The sequence below is a fragment of the Acanthopagrus latus genome, chromosome 17 (genome assembly GCF_904848185.1).
Source record: "Acanthopagrus latus isolate v.2019 chromosome 17, fAcaLat1.1, whole genome shotgun sequence".
Lineage (NCBI taxonomy): Eukaryota > Metazoa > Chordata > Actinopteri > Spariformes > Sparidae > Acanthopagrus > Acanthopagrus latus.
Window position 1 is genome coordinate 15,693,855 of NC_051055.1, and position 18,187 is coordinate 15,712,041.

The window sequence follows — 18,187 nt, forward strand, 5'->3', positions numbered from 1 at the left end:
CATAAGGCATTATTTGCAGAGGGAATTTGCTCTTTTTTTACTAGAGCGCGTAGCCAACTAAAATACAATCAGAATGAAATGTCGTATGTGAATTTAATTTAGCGTGCAGTCAAGATACAGAAATGATATAATACTCAAACACACCAGAAACCACACAGTCATTACCTTTTTCTCTCACATTCATTAAAACTGCTGCTTCGTGGAATTATTCAATGCCAGCTGCCATTTTTGCACAATTCCAACTTTGAGTACCAGAAACCACACGGACTGCAGTTACCCTGTGAGCAGTTAGGTAAAATGATACTGTAACTGTTTTACTTTTTTTTTTTCCTTAAATGACCTCACATTATGGGAAACTGCAACCTTTAGAGTCTCGTCAGAAACTGTTTAGGGGAAACATCTGATTATTCTCAGAGCAATCACCTTTGTGGAACCGATTTCAACACACTTATGATTAAACTAGTCATGAAACTTCTCCGGAAAATGAGAAGTAGCCTGTGCAGTTATGGCTCAGGCTTAATCATCAAATCATTGCACTGCGGCGGCCTTTCCCAGTCTTGCACCTTTGTGGGTAGCTGAGACTGTGTTGTCCACAACCTGGGATTTGCTTTTTAAACTACCCGACAGACAGTCATCGATAACTTTGGAAGTGGGTTAATAAAAAGAGCATGTGAGTGCGGAATCTGTGCGAGACACCCTCCACTTCAAGCGCTGATCTGGGGCCAAAAATGTGGGCCTCTATTCGAGTAATCATGAGCAGCTCCCCAGTACCTCACACAAAGTACAACAATAACACTGCAAAGTCTCTTTGCATGTATGTCACGTAATGAGATGCTGGCAGACAATGAGCTTCCTCCAAAACACGGTGATTAGAATATAAATGTAAGCCATTATGGTAGAGGATAGCCATGGAGGAAAGATTTAGAAACTTGGAAGTGTTCAATGAGCAGTCTGGCGTCTGTGCAGCACTCTCACACTCCATTTCTTTCAATACTTAACATACGTTTGCCTTTCAGAGTAAATAGAACATTTGAATGGTACTGAGCGGCAGAGGGGAGTCACAGGCCCACCATGCGGATGAGACGGACCCTATTCCTGTGTCTGAACCAAGAACTCTGAGAGAAGCAAAAACTTCAGCATCTGAGGTTTGCTGGAAGTGTTTCTTCTGGGCCTCTCCCTCTCATAAACCACAGCAATTATCTTCCACAGCCCCAGGAATGTGCAGGAAGGGCTGCTCCCTGACCACTGCCGAGGTGAGAAGCACGCTGAGGTCCGGGTGGCAGCACCAACACGAGCCAGCTGATTCATAAGGAGACATTAAAACAACAACAAAAAAAACCCTTATCTATGAAGATGCAAGAACTCATCTCAATAGATTTCCCTCAACAAAACATTTCACTCCCCTTCCTCTCACCACTCTGCCCCCTTCGGTTTCATTTACAATTTGGAATTTATCAAAACTGGGTCAGCCAAACTGTCTGTCAGTGCGCAGCATTTATTTTACCAGGACTTTGGGAGAGGGGCCAAATCTCCATCCCATACCGAGCAACTTAGAGCCTCTTATCTTGTTATGCTCTGCATTAGCTGGGAGCTGCACTCAGGTCTGAAGTGTGCCTCCCTGTACCCACATAAGCAGGACGCGCTTTACTGCTGAAATGTATTTTCATGTAGATTCCTGGTCTACTAGGTCACTGTAATTAAAGTAAATTATTTGAATTTCAGGAGTGGAGTGTCCAACTGTAATATGGGATCATATGAACAGAGACACAGACAGCACTGACCTCTGAATTCATTATTTCTCAAGTCCACATTACAGCTAGTTATTATCACTAGTGAGTCGGCATTTACACCTTAACTGAAATTTTACTCATGAAAACTCATGAAAATGTAAGTTTACAATTAAAGAGCTCATGTTATACCCATCTTCAGGTTCATTCTTTTATTTAGTAGAAAATGTTTACATGCTTTAATGTTCATAAAACACATTATTCTTCTCACAAGATCCATTGCTGTAACACTTTTATTCACTCTCTGTCCGCATGCTCTGTTTCAGTGCCTGTCTCTTTAAAGCCCCCCCTCCCGAAATTACAAACTTTGATTGGTCAGCTCTGGCAGCCCTGAGCACATACCAACAACAGTGTATCAGTTCTGCTGGTGTTATTGCTACCACAGCTGTGCTGGGGGCACAGTGACTGTGCAGTTGTGACATCACAACCTTACATTTGCACCGGCTGCTGCTTTAAAGACAGTTTTTGAATACAGGCTGTTTAGAGCGTTTTGATACCATCTCCGCATTTATACAGCACAAAGACAATCTCACTTTCTACAATATCTGACTTTTAAGTATAAATAGCTTTTCTGGCCACATTGGGGCAGCTGAATGAGCTGTAAAGACAGTGTTGGTATAAGATGTCTAGGATTGACATGTCAGCAAGTGCCTACCTATACATCCAACAGACACGGAGCAACATTAGCATTCATTCTGAGTTGTTTCCAACCATCTGACTGACCTAAATTAATACAAATCCTTAATGTCCTTTGTAGCTTTTAGTCCCCACAAACTTCTAGGTAAAATATCAGGCATGTCCCCCCCAGTAGTGGGCACTTAGTGTATAGTGCATTTGCCTGAACTTAAACAAGGTTGATGAGAGTTATGAGACTGAACCAAACCAAACCAAACCAGAGCATACAACCAAAACAAGGAGCTAAAAGACTCTTTAAAGCTCCACCACTTTGACTTAACACAAGTTGTAAACTTATAATAGCAAAATATCAATTAGCACAGCTTCATAAGATACCGTCCATCCTGATCATTTTCTGCAGAATTGAGAAACCAAATAAAGGGATAAGATTTACCTTTGGTGCTGACATCTTGCATCATCTTTTTAGAGTCTAGTATAAAAACTAAAGTGTATAGCTCAGGCCGATAATACAGCTATCACTGTATATGAACATGTTCACGGGTTACGTTCTATTTGTTATTCAGCCAATCACCCAGACCATTAGAGCCAGACAAAGTGCCTTTGCCAGACCAATTTCAGTCCCTGCACTGAATGCCAAACGTACATTGTGCCCCATACAGTAAAACAACAGGGGGGGTGCCTCCATTTTCAGTCGAGGATACATGTCTGCCAGTATCTGACACAAAACAAATTCCCGAAGGACAAACAAACAAACCTAATGGAACAATAACACGAAGTAAGGCAGCTGAGCCTCTCCAGTATTTGGCTGAGTGAGCTCTACAGGCACTGCGGACCTGATGAACTACTGCAGTGCTGAGCAGCAGCAGGCCATAGTGACTACAACACTGTAAAGACAAAAAAAGGAAAAAGGCTGAAGGAAGTGTTTATCTGGTACAGAAATATTAGAAAATCATTTTAGCACAATGAACAACTGGGGTTAGCCCAGCAGATGAGCTTTTCCCATCCCATTCAAGCGGGGGAGACTTTGGGAGAAAAGCTACTGCATGACATCTACACACTTGTAGAGCGAGCTGAAAGATGAGCTGCGGTAAATTCTTACTGCTCTTGGGAGAGTAGCGGTGTGATTTGCTCTGGTCCTGGCCAGCCATATGCTGAATGCAGTCCCAAAACACAGTCAGCTCGCAGGAATCAGCCGTAAAACCCAAGTTGAATGCCGAGGATTTCAGTCCATCTTGCCTGAGTGCTACATTACTGCAAATGATTTATTTTATTTTCCAAATTATAGTTTATGTATCTTAGACAGCAAGGTCAGAGATGATAAAATAAGAGCTGGAGAAATGAACCAAATCAAACATTCGGATAATATAATTGGCTTGTGTACGGAATTCTGTTACAGTAAAACAGCGCTGCAGTGCCGGGTTGTAATCCCACTGCCAGCGGGTTCGCTAAGGCTGAAAACTTCTACAGATGAGGGGAGAAAAAAAAAAAGAGGGGAGGCGGAATATAGGTCAGGCAGGTGGGGTTGAATTGGGTTCAGATGTAAGCACTCTGCTCATGTGAGGGGGATCTGAAAGGGTCTGTGGGGGTCTGCTGGGTCTGACGCAGGGGGGAGGACAGGGTGGGACACATCCGGTGGGAACAAGTTTAACCAAAAACATGACAACGGGCGATGTTTTTACTGTTAGGCTTATGGTTTTTCTGTTCTTTTCATTGCTTGAAACTTTAGATTTTTGACCTGTAGGTAAACAGTGTTAACATGACAGGTGGCTTTATACTTTTGTTGTTTTTTTTTTTACAAAGAGTTCACAGCAGAGTATGTTTTCGTGCAAAAACTGAAAGCTGGTGATTTAATTTAATAGCGAGAGGCCGCGCTGGAGGCAAGAGAGAAAAAGTTGCCAGCGGAGCAACGAGAGTTGAGAGGTTGTAGGCTGAAACCACGTGTAGCGCTCATTTCCTAAATTGATTTTGACTTTCTTCTTCTCAGACAAGCAAAGATGCTATATTAAAAAAATAATATCATAGCAATGAAAATTATTTGGGGGATTTCGTTGTCGGATGTAGGTGTTTGGTACAGGGGTTAACTAGGACCTTTATAGTTAATTAACCTGTCGAGTGACCTTTTATCATAACCTGTACATTTGACGACAGGTGTGAAGAATAAGTGTTTAAAGCCCAAGTAATGAGTGTTTTCACTGATTGAAAAGGTTTGCACAATGCAGGAGCAGTAGCTGGCTCTGAAAGCTGCAGGAGAGTGTGTGGAAAACATGCACGTCTCGTTCCCATGAGATCTCATTACAAACCAGGAGGTCAAGTTTCTGTTGGTACGACGCGGGCATTCCTGGAGATCTCCTTCTCGCTCCAAACACAACGCTTGTCCACCAATGAGTGTCAGCAGTTCCCTGTGTTTTCCCTCTTAAATTCCCTTGATCCTGGAGGATTTAACAGGGCAGCCTCTCCTGCGCATCATTCCTGCCTGATCACCAACAACAAGGATGTGATGGTACCGACCCGCGTTGATGCATTCGCACAAAGCATCTCGGCTGAGCCCAGACAGAACGGAAATGTTTATTCAGACGATGGGCTATAGTAAAGGTCTCCCCCCTCTAGAACAGACGAACTATAACACAGCCAGACAACACAATACACACTGTTTCCAACGAGGGCTTCCAACAACACTGTTAACCTAACTGCGCCTGGGTTTTCACTTAATGCTCAGCAAAGTGGTCCAGCCAGCAAAGAAGGGAATTCAGTTACGCTCTGTTAAACATTAAAGGGCTTAGGTCAGAGTATTACACAAAAACAATAATGCCGATTCCAAATTCAGAGAAATAAAAATGTCACTCTAGTACATACTGGTGTGTTGAAAACACTTTACTAATTTAACAAATTATCTGTTGATAATGTTCACATAAATGCTGGTTCTAAAGATACATACTATGTTACGGGTTTGAACTATGAAGCTATAGTTCGTCCCTAAATCAAAAATACATATTTTTGCTGTTTATCCATTGTAGATTGTTATTTGTGAGTCTCTGAGTGTTGAAGATATCGGCCTTCTGGATGTCTGCCTTCTCACTTGTCTCTACAGCACTGTGTCAGCGCGAGACAAAGGTCTGGCTGCACCAATTATCCTTCTGGTATCGGGGACAAGAAAACGCTCTGGCTTGTTTGCATGTTTTTGAACAATTCACAATCACCTTATAGTGTCGGGGGAAGCTTAATTTGCATGGGGGGAGGTGAGCTTGGCTCTAAACTGGCTAAAACTCCCCCAAGAAAGGCGAGCAGCTGCTCATTTGTTTATGTTTGTGCCATTAGCGAACACTGTAGAGTTAGAGTAACTTGCAAGTTTCAGGGCGCAGGTTGCCAATTTTGAGGTTGTCATTCATTGGGGTTTTTGAAAACAGTACACGCAGATAGCAAACGGAATCAGGGAACAGGCTCCGAAGGACATAACTAAAAGTCTACATTCGGTAAGTCAGATTATAGCGGAACTAAATGGCAGTTGGCTAAAATACATATTTCTGATTTGGGAATGAACCGTCCCTTTAATTGTTCCTATGGTGTCAGTTTTTTTACGCTGTGTGCTATGGAGGTCTAAAAGTTTTTGCAGATTTTCCATCCGACCACTGATTGAACTCCTGGTGCCACAAAGGAAGAGGGAATAAGTTCACTTGGCAGCTTTTGTTTGTTGACAATGAAAAGGCTCCTGGCACAGACGTGTCACTGTATGTTCTGCCCTGCTGACCTGTTGCATATAAAATGTTAACGCCACCACACCGAGAAACGCTATAGAGACCGGCAACAACTTCAACAAAAGGGTCTTGTGTTTCAGGTGCACTTGTAGCCTTGTGTAAAAGACTGCTGCCCACTAAAGTTACCGCTGTGTGTGACACTAAAGGCTGCACTGAGCGCTGTATTGGGAGCAGTGTTCCAGGGCCCAGACAGTTTAAGAGGCAATGAAACACTTGACTAGAGCACATCTCCCTTTTCCCAGCGAGGCCCTCTGTGTAGCCCCCCACCTGGCAACCAAGAAGTCAAGGTGCTTTAACTTATGGCATCATAACCGCCGTGTCATTAAAAGCAGAAGATCTGAAAGTGGTAGCAGATAGAGAGATAGCGAGAGAGAAGAAGAAAGGATGAGATATAAGCACAAAATGAAATATGGCCATGATTTATTTGAGGCAGTAATACTTTTAGACCGTTCGCAGCGCAACTCCCATTTCTGTGGTAGCTACAAATTCACAAATATAAGTTATAGCGTGTTACCGTGTATATACAATATAATACAGCGTGAAATGATACATGGCTTTCCAGGTGTAAAGGTAATATGTGTAATGTTTAAGGAATGTAACCAAGACTGCTTTGAAAGGCGTTTCTTTAAATTCCTATAGATCCAAAACGTAAGCTTCACTTCCAATTTGATCCCACTTAGAGGAAGAGATGTCGAGTGTTTGGTATACAACAGTGTGCAGACAGAAATGGCACGGACCTCTAAGAAGTGCACACAGAGAAAGTGTTGCTAAAAACATAGCTTACTGCGAGGAATGTCAACAGTGAACATTTCAAAGCAGGGAATAATTGCTTCAAGTCGGCAGTAATTGGTTCGTCTTTAATCCGCCCTCGATCTGCCGCTCCCAGTTCACAGTTACCAATTAAACACAGTTGTTACTTTCGTTAGCGCTCTTTCTGTAAATACCACAAGTGGAACGATGATCCTGGAAAAACCTTGTTATTTGTTCTTCCACCGTCTCTCCCGGCTTTGCTCACGATAATAAGTGCCATAGGGATCTTTTTCTTACCACAGTAAAAAAGTTTGAGCTTAGTGCAGGAACTTTCTTGACCTTTCGCACGAGCTGCTACCGACCGGCTGTGCTGTCAACAGGGATGTGTTACTATGACAACTAATTATGTTCACCGCATCTTAAAGAATAGAATAGAAAGTCTTGTGGTACCACACGCAACAAAAGCACATGCCGTGAGTAAATAGTCTTCAAAACCGGGATGACATAACTCTAAACACTATCTACACAATCTGCATTAGCGATGATGATGAGCAGTATCATCAGAAAACCCTTCTGACATGTCTGACATGTTCTGTCTCACAACATTGAATGTGGTTTTTATAACAGATGTATTAACTAGATTGCATTTTATTGTAGAGTTCTCTAGTTAAATCATTTTTTCTCTCACCTGGCTGTGAGTTGACAGCCATGCTAGCAGCTCTGTGAGGCTGCAGCAGCAGTGCTTTGAGCTGAATGCTAATATCAGCAGGTATATTTACATGTTACAAATCTTTAGTAGTTCACCATGTTACCATAGTGACATTTGCTAACTAGCACTAAACACAAATTACATCTAAGAATGATGGGAATGTACCTTTTTTATAAAGGTCATATAAAAAAGTATTGGATATACAGAAATCAGACCTGGCAACGGTTTAAGATAAAAAGATCATGAGATCAAAATTTTCAAAATATCATCATTTGGGAGCCACGAATGTCGTTACCAATATCATGGCAAACCATACAATAGTTGGTAAGATGGTTCAATAAAAATGTGAACCTCAAGGTGGCACTGGAGGAAAAGCCAGTGGAACAACAAAGTCATCAGAAAACATCATCTGGGAAACATGAATGTCTGGAGAAAATTTGCCTTTTCATCAAGTAGATGTTAGAAGATATTTCACTGAATAAGTGAATAAATATTTGACTGCTGGTAGCGCAAAATGTCAGTGGATCACTAATGGCATTATAATTTTATCTCAAGGGAGTCTGAATATCAGAAACAAATTCCATGGAAACCCATCCAATTCTTGATGAGATTTATTTATTTATTTTTTTTAAACTCCACAAATGTGAACCTGCTGCAGATGCTAGAGGACAAGTCAGGGGATCATTTAAGTCAGCAGGAATAATACTCTCGGGACCATAAATGTCGGTGCAGAATAGTAATAGTTGTTGAGATATGTCATCCAAGATTAGTGGAAACGAATGACCTACTGGCAGATTAATCTCTAAAGCTGCTAGCAAAGCTACAAAGAGAATTTCCCCCTTATTTCTGATTAAATATTTTGACTCAAAATAAAAGGGTTGCATCTGTTTTCCACACCTGAGTAGTACAATGACAGACTGAGAGAAGCTTGAAATGCTGAGATAAATGGCAATAAATAGATGTTGACAGAGTAATAACATTTCAGGACCCCCAGAAGACCTCTGCAGTTTGACAAACAACATTCTTAACTACAAAAACATACAGTAAGAAACCTTTGCTCAGCTTTTCACGTCATCGGCCAAAGACTTATGATTCCAAGAACTATTTCAGAAAGATTATATATGAGCATCATGCTCTCTGTTGACTGAATCATAAACTCTGTTTTCATCCAATTTCTGAAGCAAACAACGTGCAAGTGCTTTATTCGCAGTGAAGAATGAATATCCCTGAAGAGGCCTTCATGAGCTCTTTGGCTCCTGTGTGTTTGCAGCCTTTTACCAGGGCAGACTGCACGGCTTACAAGAGTACCAGATGGCATAGGCACCTCTGAAAAAAATGACCTCACACCCTTTCCCCATTGATGGATTGATAAAGGCATACAAGCTTTCCCCCTGGGCCAAAAAACGCAAGCCTCCAAGGAGCTAAGTCCAGGTCTGGAAGCCCTCTGAGCCAGGTGTGAGGGGCCCAGAGCGGGGCCTGACCCCAGCCAGGCAGACCAACAAAATCCCCACATCACTGAGGGAGCACTAACTGGCCACAGACACCTCCAGGGCTTTGGGAAGACGGAATGAAAAAGTAAGGAAAAAGGAAAAAAAGCGCGATGGTGTAGACTGCTAAGAGAGCTGCAGGAACTACCATTTACAATGACGGCAATGTTCCAGAGAGCTGAGGCTGGGAACCTGTTCTTGTAAACTGCACGCAGACTGGTGTGCACGTGTGCCGTTTTCATCTCCAAAAGACCCATAAGATTGATTTTTATTCATGAAAGAGAGCAAAATTGTTTTGTAGGGAGGTTTTTAATGCACACCAGACAGATGGATTCAAGGCTGCATTCCTACTTCTTCTTTTTCTTTTATTTTACTGGCCTCAACTTTAAAGACATTACAGCAAAAAACAAAAAACAAAAAAAACACCCACATTAGATGTGATCAGTGTTTGATACCAAAGCTATTGCTGTTGCTGGTTCTCTCTCTCTCTCTCTCTCTCTCTCTCTCTCTCTCTCCCCCTCTCTGCATGTGTGAAAATTTCGAGCAGCTAATTTACTCCTCTCCTGGGAATCCTTATGACATCGCTCCTCTTGGAAGTGATCAACAGTAAAGCAGCCAGATATGTATACATTTCTGACCTGTGCATCTGCGCTCCAGCACATGCTCGACTTGTGTTCCCCCCAACACATGGCTCACGAGGGAGGGCGATCCCGCTACAACCCACATTTCCTCAGCTGGTCAGGAGAAATTAGGTCAGGAGTTGAAACAGGTTAAAGGGGCTTTTGGGAGAGTGGTAGTTTGGTTTGGTGATGTCAGGACACATGAGGGGAAAGTGTGTCTCGGTCTGACCGAGATGGAGCAATAAATTAGCACATGAAAGAATAAACAGAGCACCGCAGAAACGGCACTGACACAGATGTTTTATCAGAACTGCGCTGGGAGGTGAAAGGGAAAAAAAAAACAAAAAAAATACGGACAGCACAATAAGTAGGAGTGAAAAGATATGAGAAGTGGTCTCATCATTCACAGCACAATGACACTAACAACTCTTACATGTGGTCAACTCTGAAGTTTCCAAAAGCCTGTCGTTCTCATCCTCTGCCTTGTATTGGCCTTGTGATTTATCCATCTGAGTCAGAGACCGGGCCAAGTTCACATGAAGAATTCAACTTTAAAGATCAGAGCCCACAGAGTTAGTCCAGGCAGGGGTCGCGTTCATGTTTATAACATGCCCAGGGGGGGCTAACATCAATACTTTGTCACAGACATCCGCCCCTTTGCACTTTGATTTTTTTCAATACCAGAAAAGGTCAACAATGAGTAGGCTGGGAAATTAGCTAGCAAGCCTTTAGGAGCACGCAACCATCTAATTGAATAAACACGAGGGGGGTGAACATCTGATTGAAATGTGCAGACAAATTATGAGGGTCAAGTACACTGCGACTCCTTTTAGCGAGGATAATGAAGAAATAACAAAAGGGGTGTCTGGACCATGCACCGGCAGTCTTACATGGGACTTTTTACGACAAAAGTTGGAAAAGCTGATGCGTCTTTTTGTTCGGTACATATAAAAACAACTAACTAATAAAGCCCTGACGTACTGTCTCGGGATAATTAACACAAGTGCAGTGCATTTTCGCAAACACACGAGGAAAAATAAAAATGGGAGAAAGAAAAAAAAAGGAGGAGGGGAAATTAGTTTTATGATCTGCAATATCCTGCCAGGACTTTTATTGGCCACTTAAGCATGTGTGACCTGCCCCCTCACAGCAGGCTGTTAAATGGTAGTGACCTTGTAGCGGGAGCGTTATGAACCCCTTGGTCCTGTAGTATCCCCGAACACGCTGCCCCCCGCCCCTCCCCGAACCTGAAGGCCGATGATCTTTCACCTCGCCATCATGGGGCAGATAAATTAACCAGCTGCTCAACTTGGCCTGATTTCCACATTATCTGTGGCACACATTGGACTCTGTTTATAAGCCGTAAGTGTGTGAGTGTGAGAGGGTCAGCAGGCAAAGTCATTAATTTACATGCCGTATGTAAACACATGTGGTCCTGGATAGGTTTATGGAAGGAAAAAGTGTGACAGGATTGATGAATAACATCCTCGATTAGGCCGTGTTGTAAATCGAGGTGTGAGAAAGCGGAGAGGAGGAAAAAGTATGCTGCGAGTTCAGAGGTGAAAAGTTGTGGGGCAGACGTACCCCTGAGGATGTAATTCTGGTAGTTCTGGTCGGCTTCAGCTCCGACTTTGATCAAACAGGTGAGTCCTTCTTCCACCACAAACTCATGCACCAGGTCCTTGTCATCCTGGAAAGAGGTGAAGGGGAAAGAGTCATCATAAAAACAAAATTGTATATTGTTGGCTTTCCACTACATAACTGTCCTCAGAGTTAATAATAATAACCTTCAAGGTGAGGTGGATCTGGGGACATTATCCTAATTGGATCTTACAGAGATCCTGAGAACATGCCATGGAAGCGACTTATCAATCACAAAGTAGCCATGCCCTTAAGCATAACCTGCATTATGGTCTATTTCACTCTTAATTTGGACCCTAATTTACTAATTGAACATCATGCTGTCCTGAGGAAAACCGAAAACCCGCAACTGAGACCATAAATTCAGTTGGAAACTGTTTACTGAGGTGGTAAATTAAGGGATCAAGTAAGTAAGTAATCAAGTAAGGTCACTTTCTCATAGGCTTGCTTACAATAGGACTTCTTTTTGAAACCAGTGGAGTCAATCTTATGCACTGAGTTGACAAATTACGTCACAATTTGAACTTAATAACGACTTGGAAATGCAGATTTGAACCTTCTTGTTGCTTTAACAAACACTGCTAAACAACACCTTTCAGGGTTTTCTTAAGGAGTCAGAAACAACAATTAGCTGCGGAGAAAGCAGCACTCAGACAGTACTGCAGTATTTATGTGATGCATTTGCCACAAAGCCTGAACACATCTCTCAATTTAGCCTCCTCATCTGTATAAATGTATCTATTATCTATGTTTTTTTCACATCAACTTGCACGTCCATGCTGCAAGTGCAGTAAGCAATACATTCTGCTTGCAGCTTGTTCAAATGGATTCCTGCTTCTTTGGCCTCCACACGACACCCACCTGCACCTCTCACACCTGTCGATAACCCTGTAATGTAAGACTCACAGATGCACTCTACGCTCACGCAGTGTAGAAAGGTAGCACATTGTACTCCACGTTGTAGTGGGCATTTTATTACACAACAAGAAACAACAAAATTCTCTACAGAGCAAACCCCACAAAGCCACTCATAGCGTTAAATGTGAACCATTCTAATCTATTCTGGGACCGCATCAACGTCTGTTGCTCTCTTTTCCGTCTTACTCTGGGTTAACCCTCCCCCTCTATGGCCGACTGCCCACCAGGCCAGCCCAGCCCCAGTGTGTGAAGTATGACCAGACCTGAACGCTACACAGCTGCCACGAAGGCAGACTCTCAGCAGCGCAACCCTGCCTCAACAAAACAATGCCGTGTCCAAGTGAGTCAGAGTGTGCATGTGGGCACTGATGCATGTGTGCACACTGCACACAGACCTTGCACGTTAATGTGCGGACATGCATGGGAACATTTAAAGCCGGACAGACGATACTTCACATGCTGACAAAACGCTGCTGCTATTTAATAATATTTTTGGAAGATGCCTGATAACATTTGAGCTGGAGTTTGTTAAAAAAAAGAAGAAACAATTACCTGAAAAATCTGCTTGAGGGAAAAGAGGGCTCTCCGTAGCTCTCGCCCAGTTGAGTTGTAGAGTTTTTCTGTGTGGAGAGAGAAAAGGGAGGGAATGGAAAAACATCAGCTGAAGCTCACACATGTGGCATCTTTCTATGATGTTGTCATACAGAAAGTTAATAAAACAAACAGCCGAGAGGGTCAGAGTCTCTCGCAAACTTAAGTGCCTTTCAACAAGCTTTTTGGGCATCGAATTATCGTTTCCACGACGGAATGCACACGTTCAAAATCACTTCCCGGTGTCCATGTCATTGGCAGCCACTATCTCAAGCAGCAAAATGTGCAAAATATCCTGCAAGTGGACCAGTGAGAGAAAAGGAACAGTAGGAGCAACTCAGAGCACATCTGTGGAGAGTTAGTGAACAGTGGATGTTTCCTGCTGACAAAGCCATATCTGTAGCTCACCATAATACAAAGTCAAGGAAACTTGAGCCAATAGCCACCACAATAGCTAGGACACAAAACAGCTCATTAATGAGCTATGGGAACACCACAGAGTACCAAAAGAAAGATATGACGGATGGCAGATGCTTGTGATGGAGGCAAACATACCCTGCAACTACTCTTGCAATCCTTCATCCCGCATGAGGTCTGCCAGGGAGTGGCAGCACTGAGCTCAGGCCCTGTAGCTCACTCATCAGTGCTGAGTGAACTCTCTCTGACTCAGCAAAACCTGCCTCTGACTGCTGCAGATACACAGCACCGTCCAGTGTGGTGCAGTACAGTCAAATACTGGATACGATTCTCTCCCACCATTTTTCTTTTCCATTCACCCCCTCGATGTTGTATTTGTTGCACAAAAAAAAGTCTCTTTTGTCTGCCCCTTTGAAAGGTACTTTCTTCTTTTTAAATCTTGATGATGTGTTTTAGTCGGCAAGATCTGACAAGAGGCTGGCACGTACGCAAACAAGCATGAACACAGTGAGGCGGTTTGTTTCTCTCTCTCTCGCTCACACACACCCACACACACACTAACACACATCCACACCCTACAAAAAGCAATTTGCACTCTTGCCTCTTGTCTGTTTGTTGCACCGCTGCAGCTGGTGCAGCTGCAGGAGGATGATTTATCACTGCTGGTGCACCAGTGTGTTTTTAAGTTAAAACCTGAATACCCAAACATGTAATTGAGAGAGGCAAATAAGCAGACACAACATTTTGCAGCCTTTTCACACACACGCACACACACACACACACACACACACACACACACATACGCATAGACATACACACACACACACACACACACACACACACACACACACACACACACACACACACACACACACTTACGCATAGACATACACACACACACACACACACACACACACACACACACAATGAGTTCTGTCCATGAGCTCCACATCTTTGCAAACAATCACCACTAATCCCTTTCAAAAGTGTGAGAAACACACACTGATGAGTGCATACGCGTAGGCTCCAGAGTGACAGGCCTCTGTTCATTGTTGTCTCTTCAGCTGATGGACTGAGACGGAGAAAGAGAGAGAGAAAGAGTGTGTGTTGCCCAGTGGTAGAAGAAGTATTCAGATCGTTTACTTAAGAAGAAGTACTAAAATAACACTGTGAAAATACTCCACTACAAGTACATGTCTAGCAATCAAAATCTTACTCAAGTGAAAGTATAGAGAATATAAAATATAACTAAAACTAAGAGTGAAGTACTGATAGTGTTTTTTAATTTACAGTGCTGGTGCAATGTAGCAGAGGGGACGTATGGAGTTGCATACAATCTCAAATACATGTACCTCAGATTTGTACTTCAGTACTGTGCTTGGGAAAATGTACTTAGTTACAATCCATTACTGGTGCTGTCAATTCTCTGGGCACTTGTAGACTTTTAAAACACACATAAAACTTAACATACACACTGTGACAGCTAGTAGACCGAGGCCTACAGACACAGCTATCATGCATAATCCAACCTGTCTGCGAAGAGCACAAAAACAAAAACAATTTCAGGGAGAACATGTCAACAAGCAAATTATTTTAAACCTTAATAAATAGCAATTATCCTCAGTCTACCTTAATGGTAAATATGAGTCAAACTTTGGTTTGGATTCCTGTAATGCATTGTGTCCCAGGGCATGCCACTGCAAGGTAAGGTTGACCACACACTTCATGTTATTTATGTAATCTGCGCTAGTTCAGACAGACAAGACACTGGAGATGCATGTGTAATGCAGACAGCCTGGGACTGGGCCATATGTGGTTAAAATACTCCCATTTGATGAGGCTGCACGCTGAAATCGAACACCTCACAATCCAGTTCCAGCAGGGCTCCTTATCTTAAGAAGATGCCTCGTTTCTAATTTATGACTCCAGTGGTATTTGGTATGAGTGGAGCAGTGTTTGAGATGTTTTGCACATTCAGTGCCGTACATGGCTCAGATAAATGATGAGCAGATGAGTGTTGGTCTTTTACGGTAGAGACACTGGCAACAACATCCACAAAGAATAAATCTCTGCGCGTCCGGAGGTATTAAGAGGGGAAGCTGTGCGATGTTGGTGATTTGTGTCTTTATAAACAACAGGAAGGAGCTGTGACCAGGCATTTTTTTCGGTTTAGGCCCCCCTGGCTGCGGAACTCCCAGCCAGAGCGTCTCAGGGTTGCCAAGTCGGCATCATCTTTTAAATCTCCTCTCAAAACTGACATGTGTTTGTGTACTTTTAGCTTTCTTTTTTTTTATTTGGTACTTTTATTGACCTCTGGTTCTATTTTCATCATTGTTACATACGTACATGAATAATAATCATTAATTATTAGTACTTTTATATATTACTTAAATAACACCATATACATAAGCTTTCAGTGCTTATATGCACAAGTAGGATTACTATGTTCTATCATTTTCAATGTATCTGAACATTTTTTTTTTAGATGGTATGAACTGAAGCCTAAGGGATGAGATCTGTGGTTAAGGCTTTTCATCATCTGCACCCCCCTCCACTGCAGGTCAAGGTAGGGCCACATCCATTGCCCTGTACCTCGGGAAGATGACTCAGAGTTTAGATTAGCGATCTCTAAACAGAGAAACTCTCTGATCACTGGAGCGGAAACACAGAGGGAGATGCTCTGGGTTACTCATCACACCTTCCCTGTACAAAGCAAACATGATTTGTGGCCCCTACTTAAACCCAAGTCTTGAACCCGTGTGCTCTTTTTCTTCTCAAAGCCTTAACTGCACTTCCACACGGATTGTGTGTTAATCAGTCGACAGATTAATTACCCCAGTGCTGCTGAGCAACCGGTGAAGATTCTGCCTGGATCACAGCACAGCACAACGACTGTGATGCATCAGCACCTGGGCCGTTACCGGGCAAGAATAAATCCCAGGAGCATGTTCGGGTGTGTGTGTGTGTGTGTGTGTGTGTGTGTGTGTGTGTGTGTGTGTGTGTGCGTGTTCCCAAATGAGGCATTTGCCTTGGTGTTTTGGTGCAGAACAATGAACAGGTATAAAAAAAAAAATCTAAAGAAAAATTAAAAGCAAGCAAGAATCTTAAATAGAAAACCGAAAACTGACAATAAAATATAAAATGAAGGAGCTGTCACTGGCATACACACAAATGTTTGTGCTCCTTTACTATGGAGCTGCAGTGATTGATCAATTAGCTGTAAACGTCCCCATTTCTGATGTTTCATTGAGCAAACAACTAATATATCAATTGAGAAATTAGTTGACGGCTTAACTCACAACGAAAATAGTAGCTAGTTGCAGCCCTACTCTACTTAATCCCCTGAAGTTTGGACCAGTTACTCCTGTCTGACACTAATGAAGCCCATCTGCAGGAGCAGACAGTTCCTCCCCTGTCCCTGTCTGCAGTCCACATACACCGATGCACCTCAAGAGGCCCATCTCTAATGAGAAATAGCTCAGTGGAGATTAGTTCCATACCGTTTGGCACAGATATGCAACCAAATGTTTGGGCCTTCAGCATGCCCCTATTTAGAACAGAACCCAGGCACTCAGTTATTCAGTGGAAATGTTCGGGAACCCTAAATCTCACAGTCACACTCACCTGAAACCCTGAAACCACCTGAAACCTCAATCTCAATAGCTCTCTACAATTTTCATGCATTTGTTATTGGGCCAAGGAGATCCTAGGGCTACAAGAACAAAGGAAGATGTGATTGGTTATAACACACTGTTTGGGCACCTCAAGACATTCCGGGCGCTTGAGATGCCTCTTTGAGTTCTGACTAAAGCCCAGCCAAAATACAGCTACAGTAAGAACAAACAAATTGCAGCAGCCAAGTACTTCTCCACATCCTTCAGTTTGATATAATATACCTCCATGGTTAAAGAGCTATCTTACCATGTTGCCAATTACTCTTCATACCACAAAACAAGACAGCATTAAAATTAAAACAACGCCGGAGTGCAACTGAGGACAAGCAGCCCATTTTCTTCCCATCATCTTTACACTCCCCTCAGGCTTTTACTGACAAGGACCTGACAGTGGAATGACTCAACAGAGTGAAAGTGGGTTTTTTGATGCCTCATATTGATGCACCAAAGGAAGCAGCTGTTTTCTCCCCCTTAAAACGCAATCCGCAGTCACGTTTGCTCAGCTGGAATGGCTACAGGGATGTAATGGTCTGGTAATTATAACAATCATAAAAGTAGTAGCGGAATTTCTATAATCATCAGGAATGTGCCAAACTGTGGGGCCTGATACCTTCAGACAGAGCAGGACTGCATGGATGGTTGTGCTACTGCTGAGGGGGGCAGCTTTTAGAAGCAAATCTGTCTTGTGTGGCTCTTGACACCTTCCGATTCTCTGTGTCCGTGCCAGCACATTCCAGCGATGCTATTAAGTGTGAGTCATGGGTCACTTCTTATTTATCTCCACGTGCCAATGTCAACCCAAGATCAGTCCCCACCTCCTCCCTATCGGACAGCTCACAAATGATCAAAATCTGTTGGCCAATAAAGCCATTAACCTTGCTCATTTTCCATCTGCAAACATATCTGACACGCCCAGTTTCTCCTCTGTTTACATGCCTTTATTTCCATAAAAAGTGCCATAAAATGAACAGGATGACTACCACTACTCGTACTTTGCCAAACAGGCAGAACACATAAACCACATGTAAAGCACAGCCAGGGAAGCCACAAGGACCCCACCATGCGGGACAAGCCTGCATACACTAAACTCTGTTCGCTTTCAGGAGTTGAGCTGTCAGACAAGAAGCCTCGGAGGGGGATCCTTAGCACTGTATCCATGATTGTATATACAAAATGTCTTGGCAATCAAATCAACGGCTTTCATG

General features: G+C 42.9%; 1 protein-coding gene across 3 annotated transcripts in view; it reads right to left on the reverse strand.

The window, feature by feature from the left end:
* The window catches only part of fhod3b (formin homology 2 domain containing 3b), a 94,481-nt gene that overhangs the window by 24,676 nt on the left and 51,618 nt on the right, over positions 1-18,187 (reverse strand). For all 3 annotated transcript variants that reach the window (XM_037075446.1, XM_037075445.1, XM_037075444.1), the window contains exons 4-5: positions 12,853-12,920; positions 11,326-11,431 (exon numbers count right to left, since the gene is read on the reverse strand). In XM_037075446.1, coding sequence (XP_036931341.1) covers positions 11,326-11,431; positions 12,853-12,920 — 174 coding nt within the window. The remainder of the gene's footprint in view (positions 1-11,325; positions 11,432-12,852; positions 12,921-18,187) is intronic.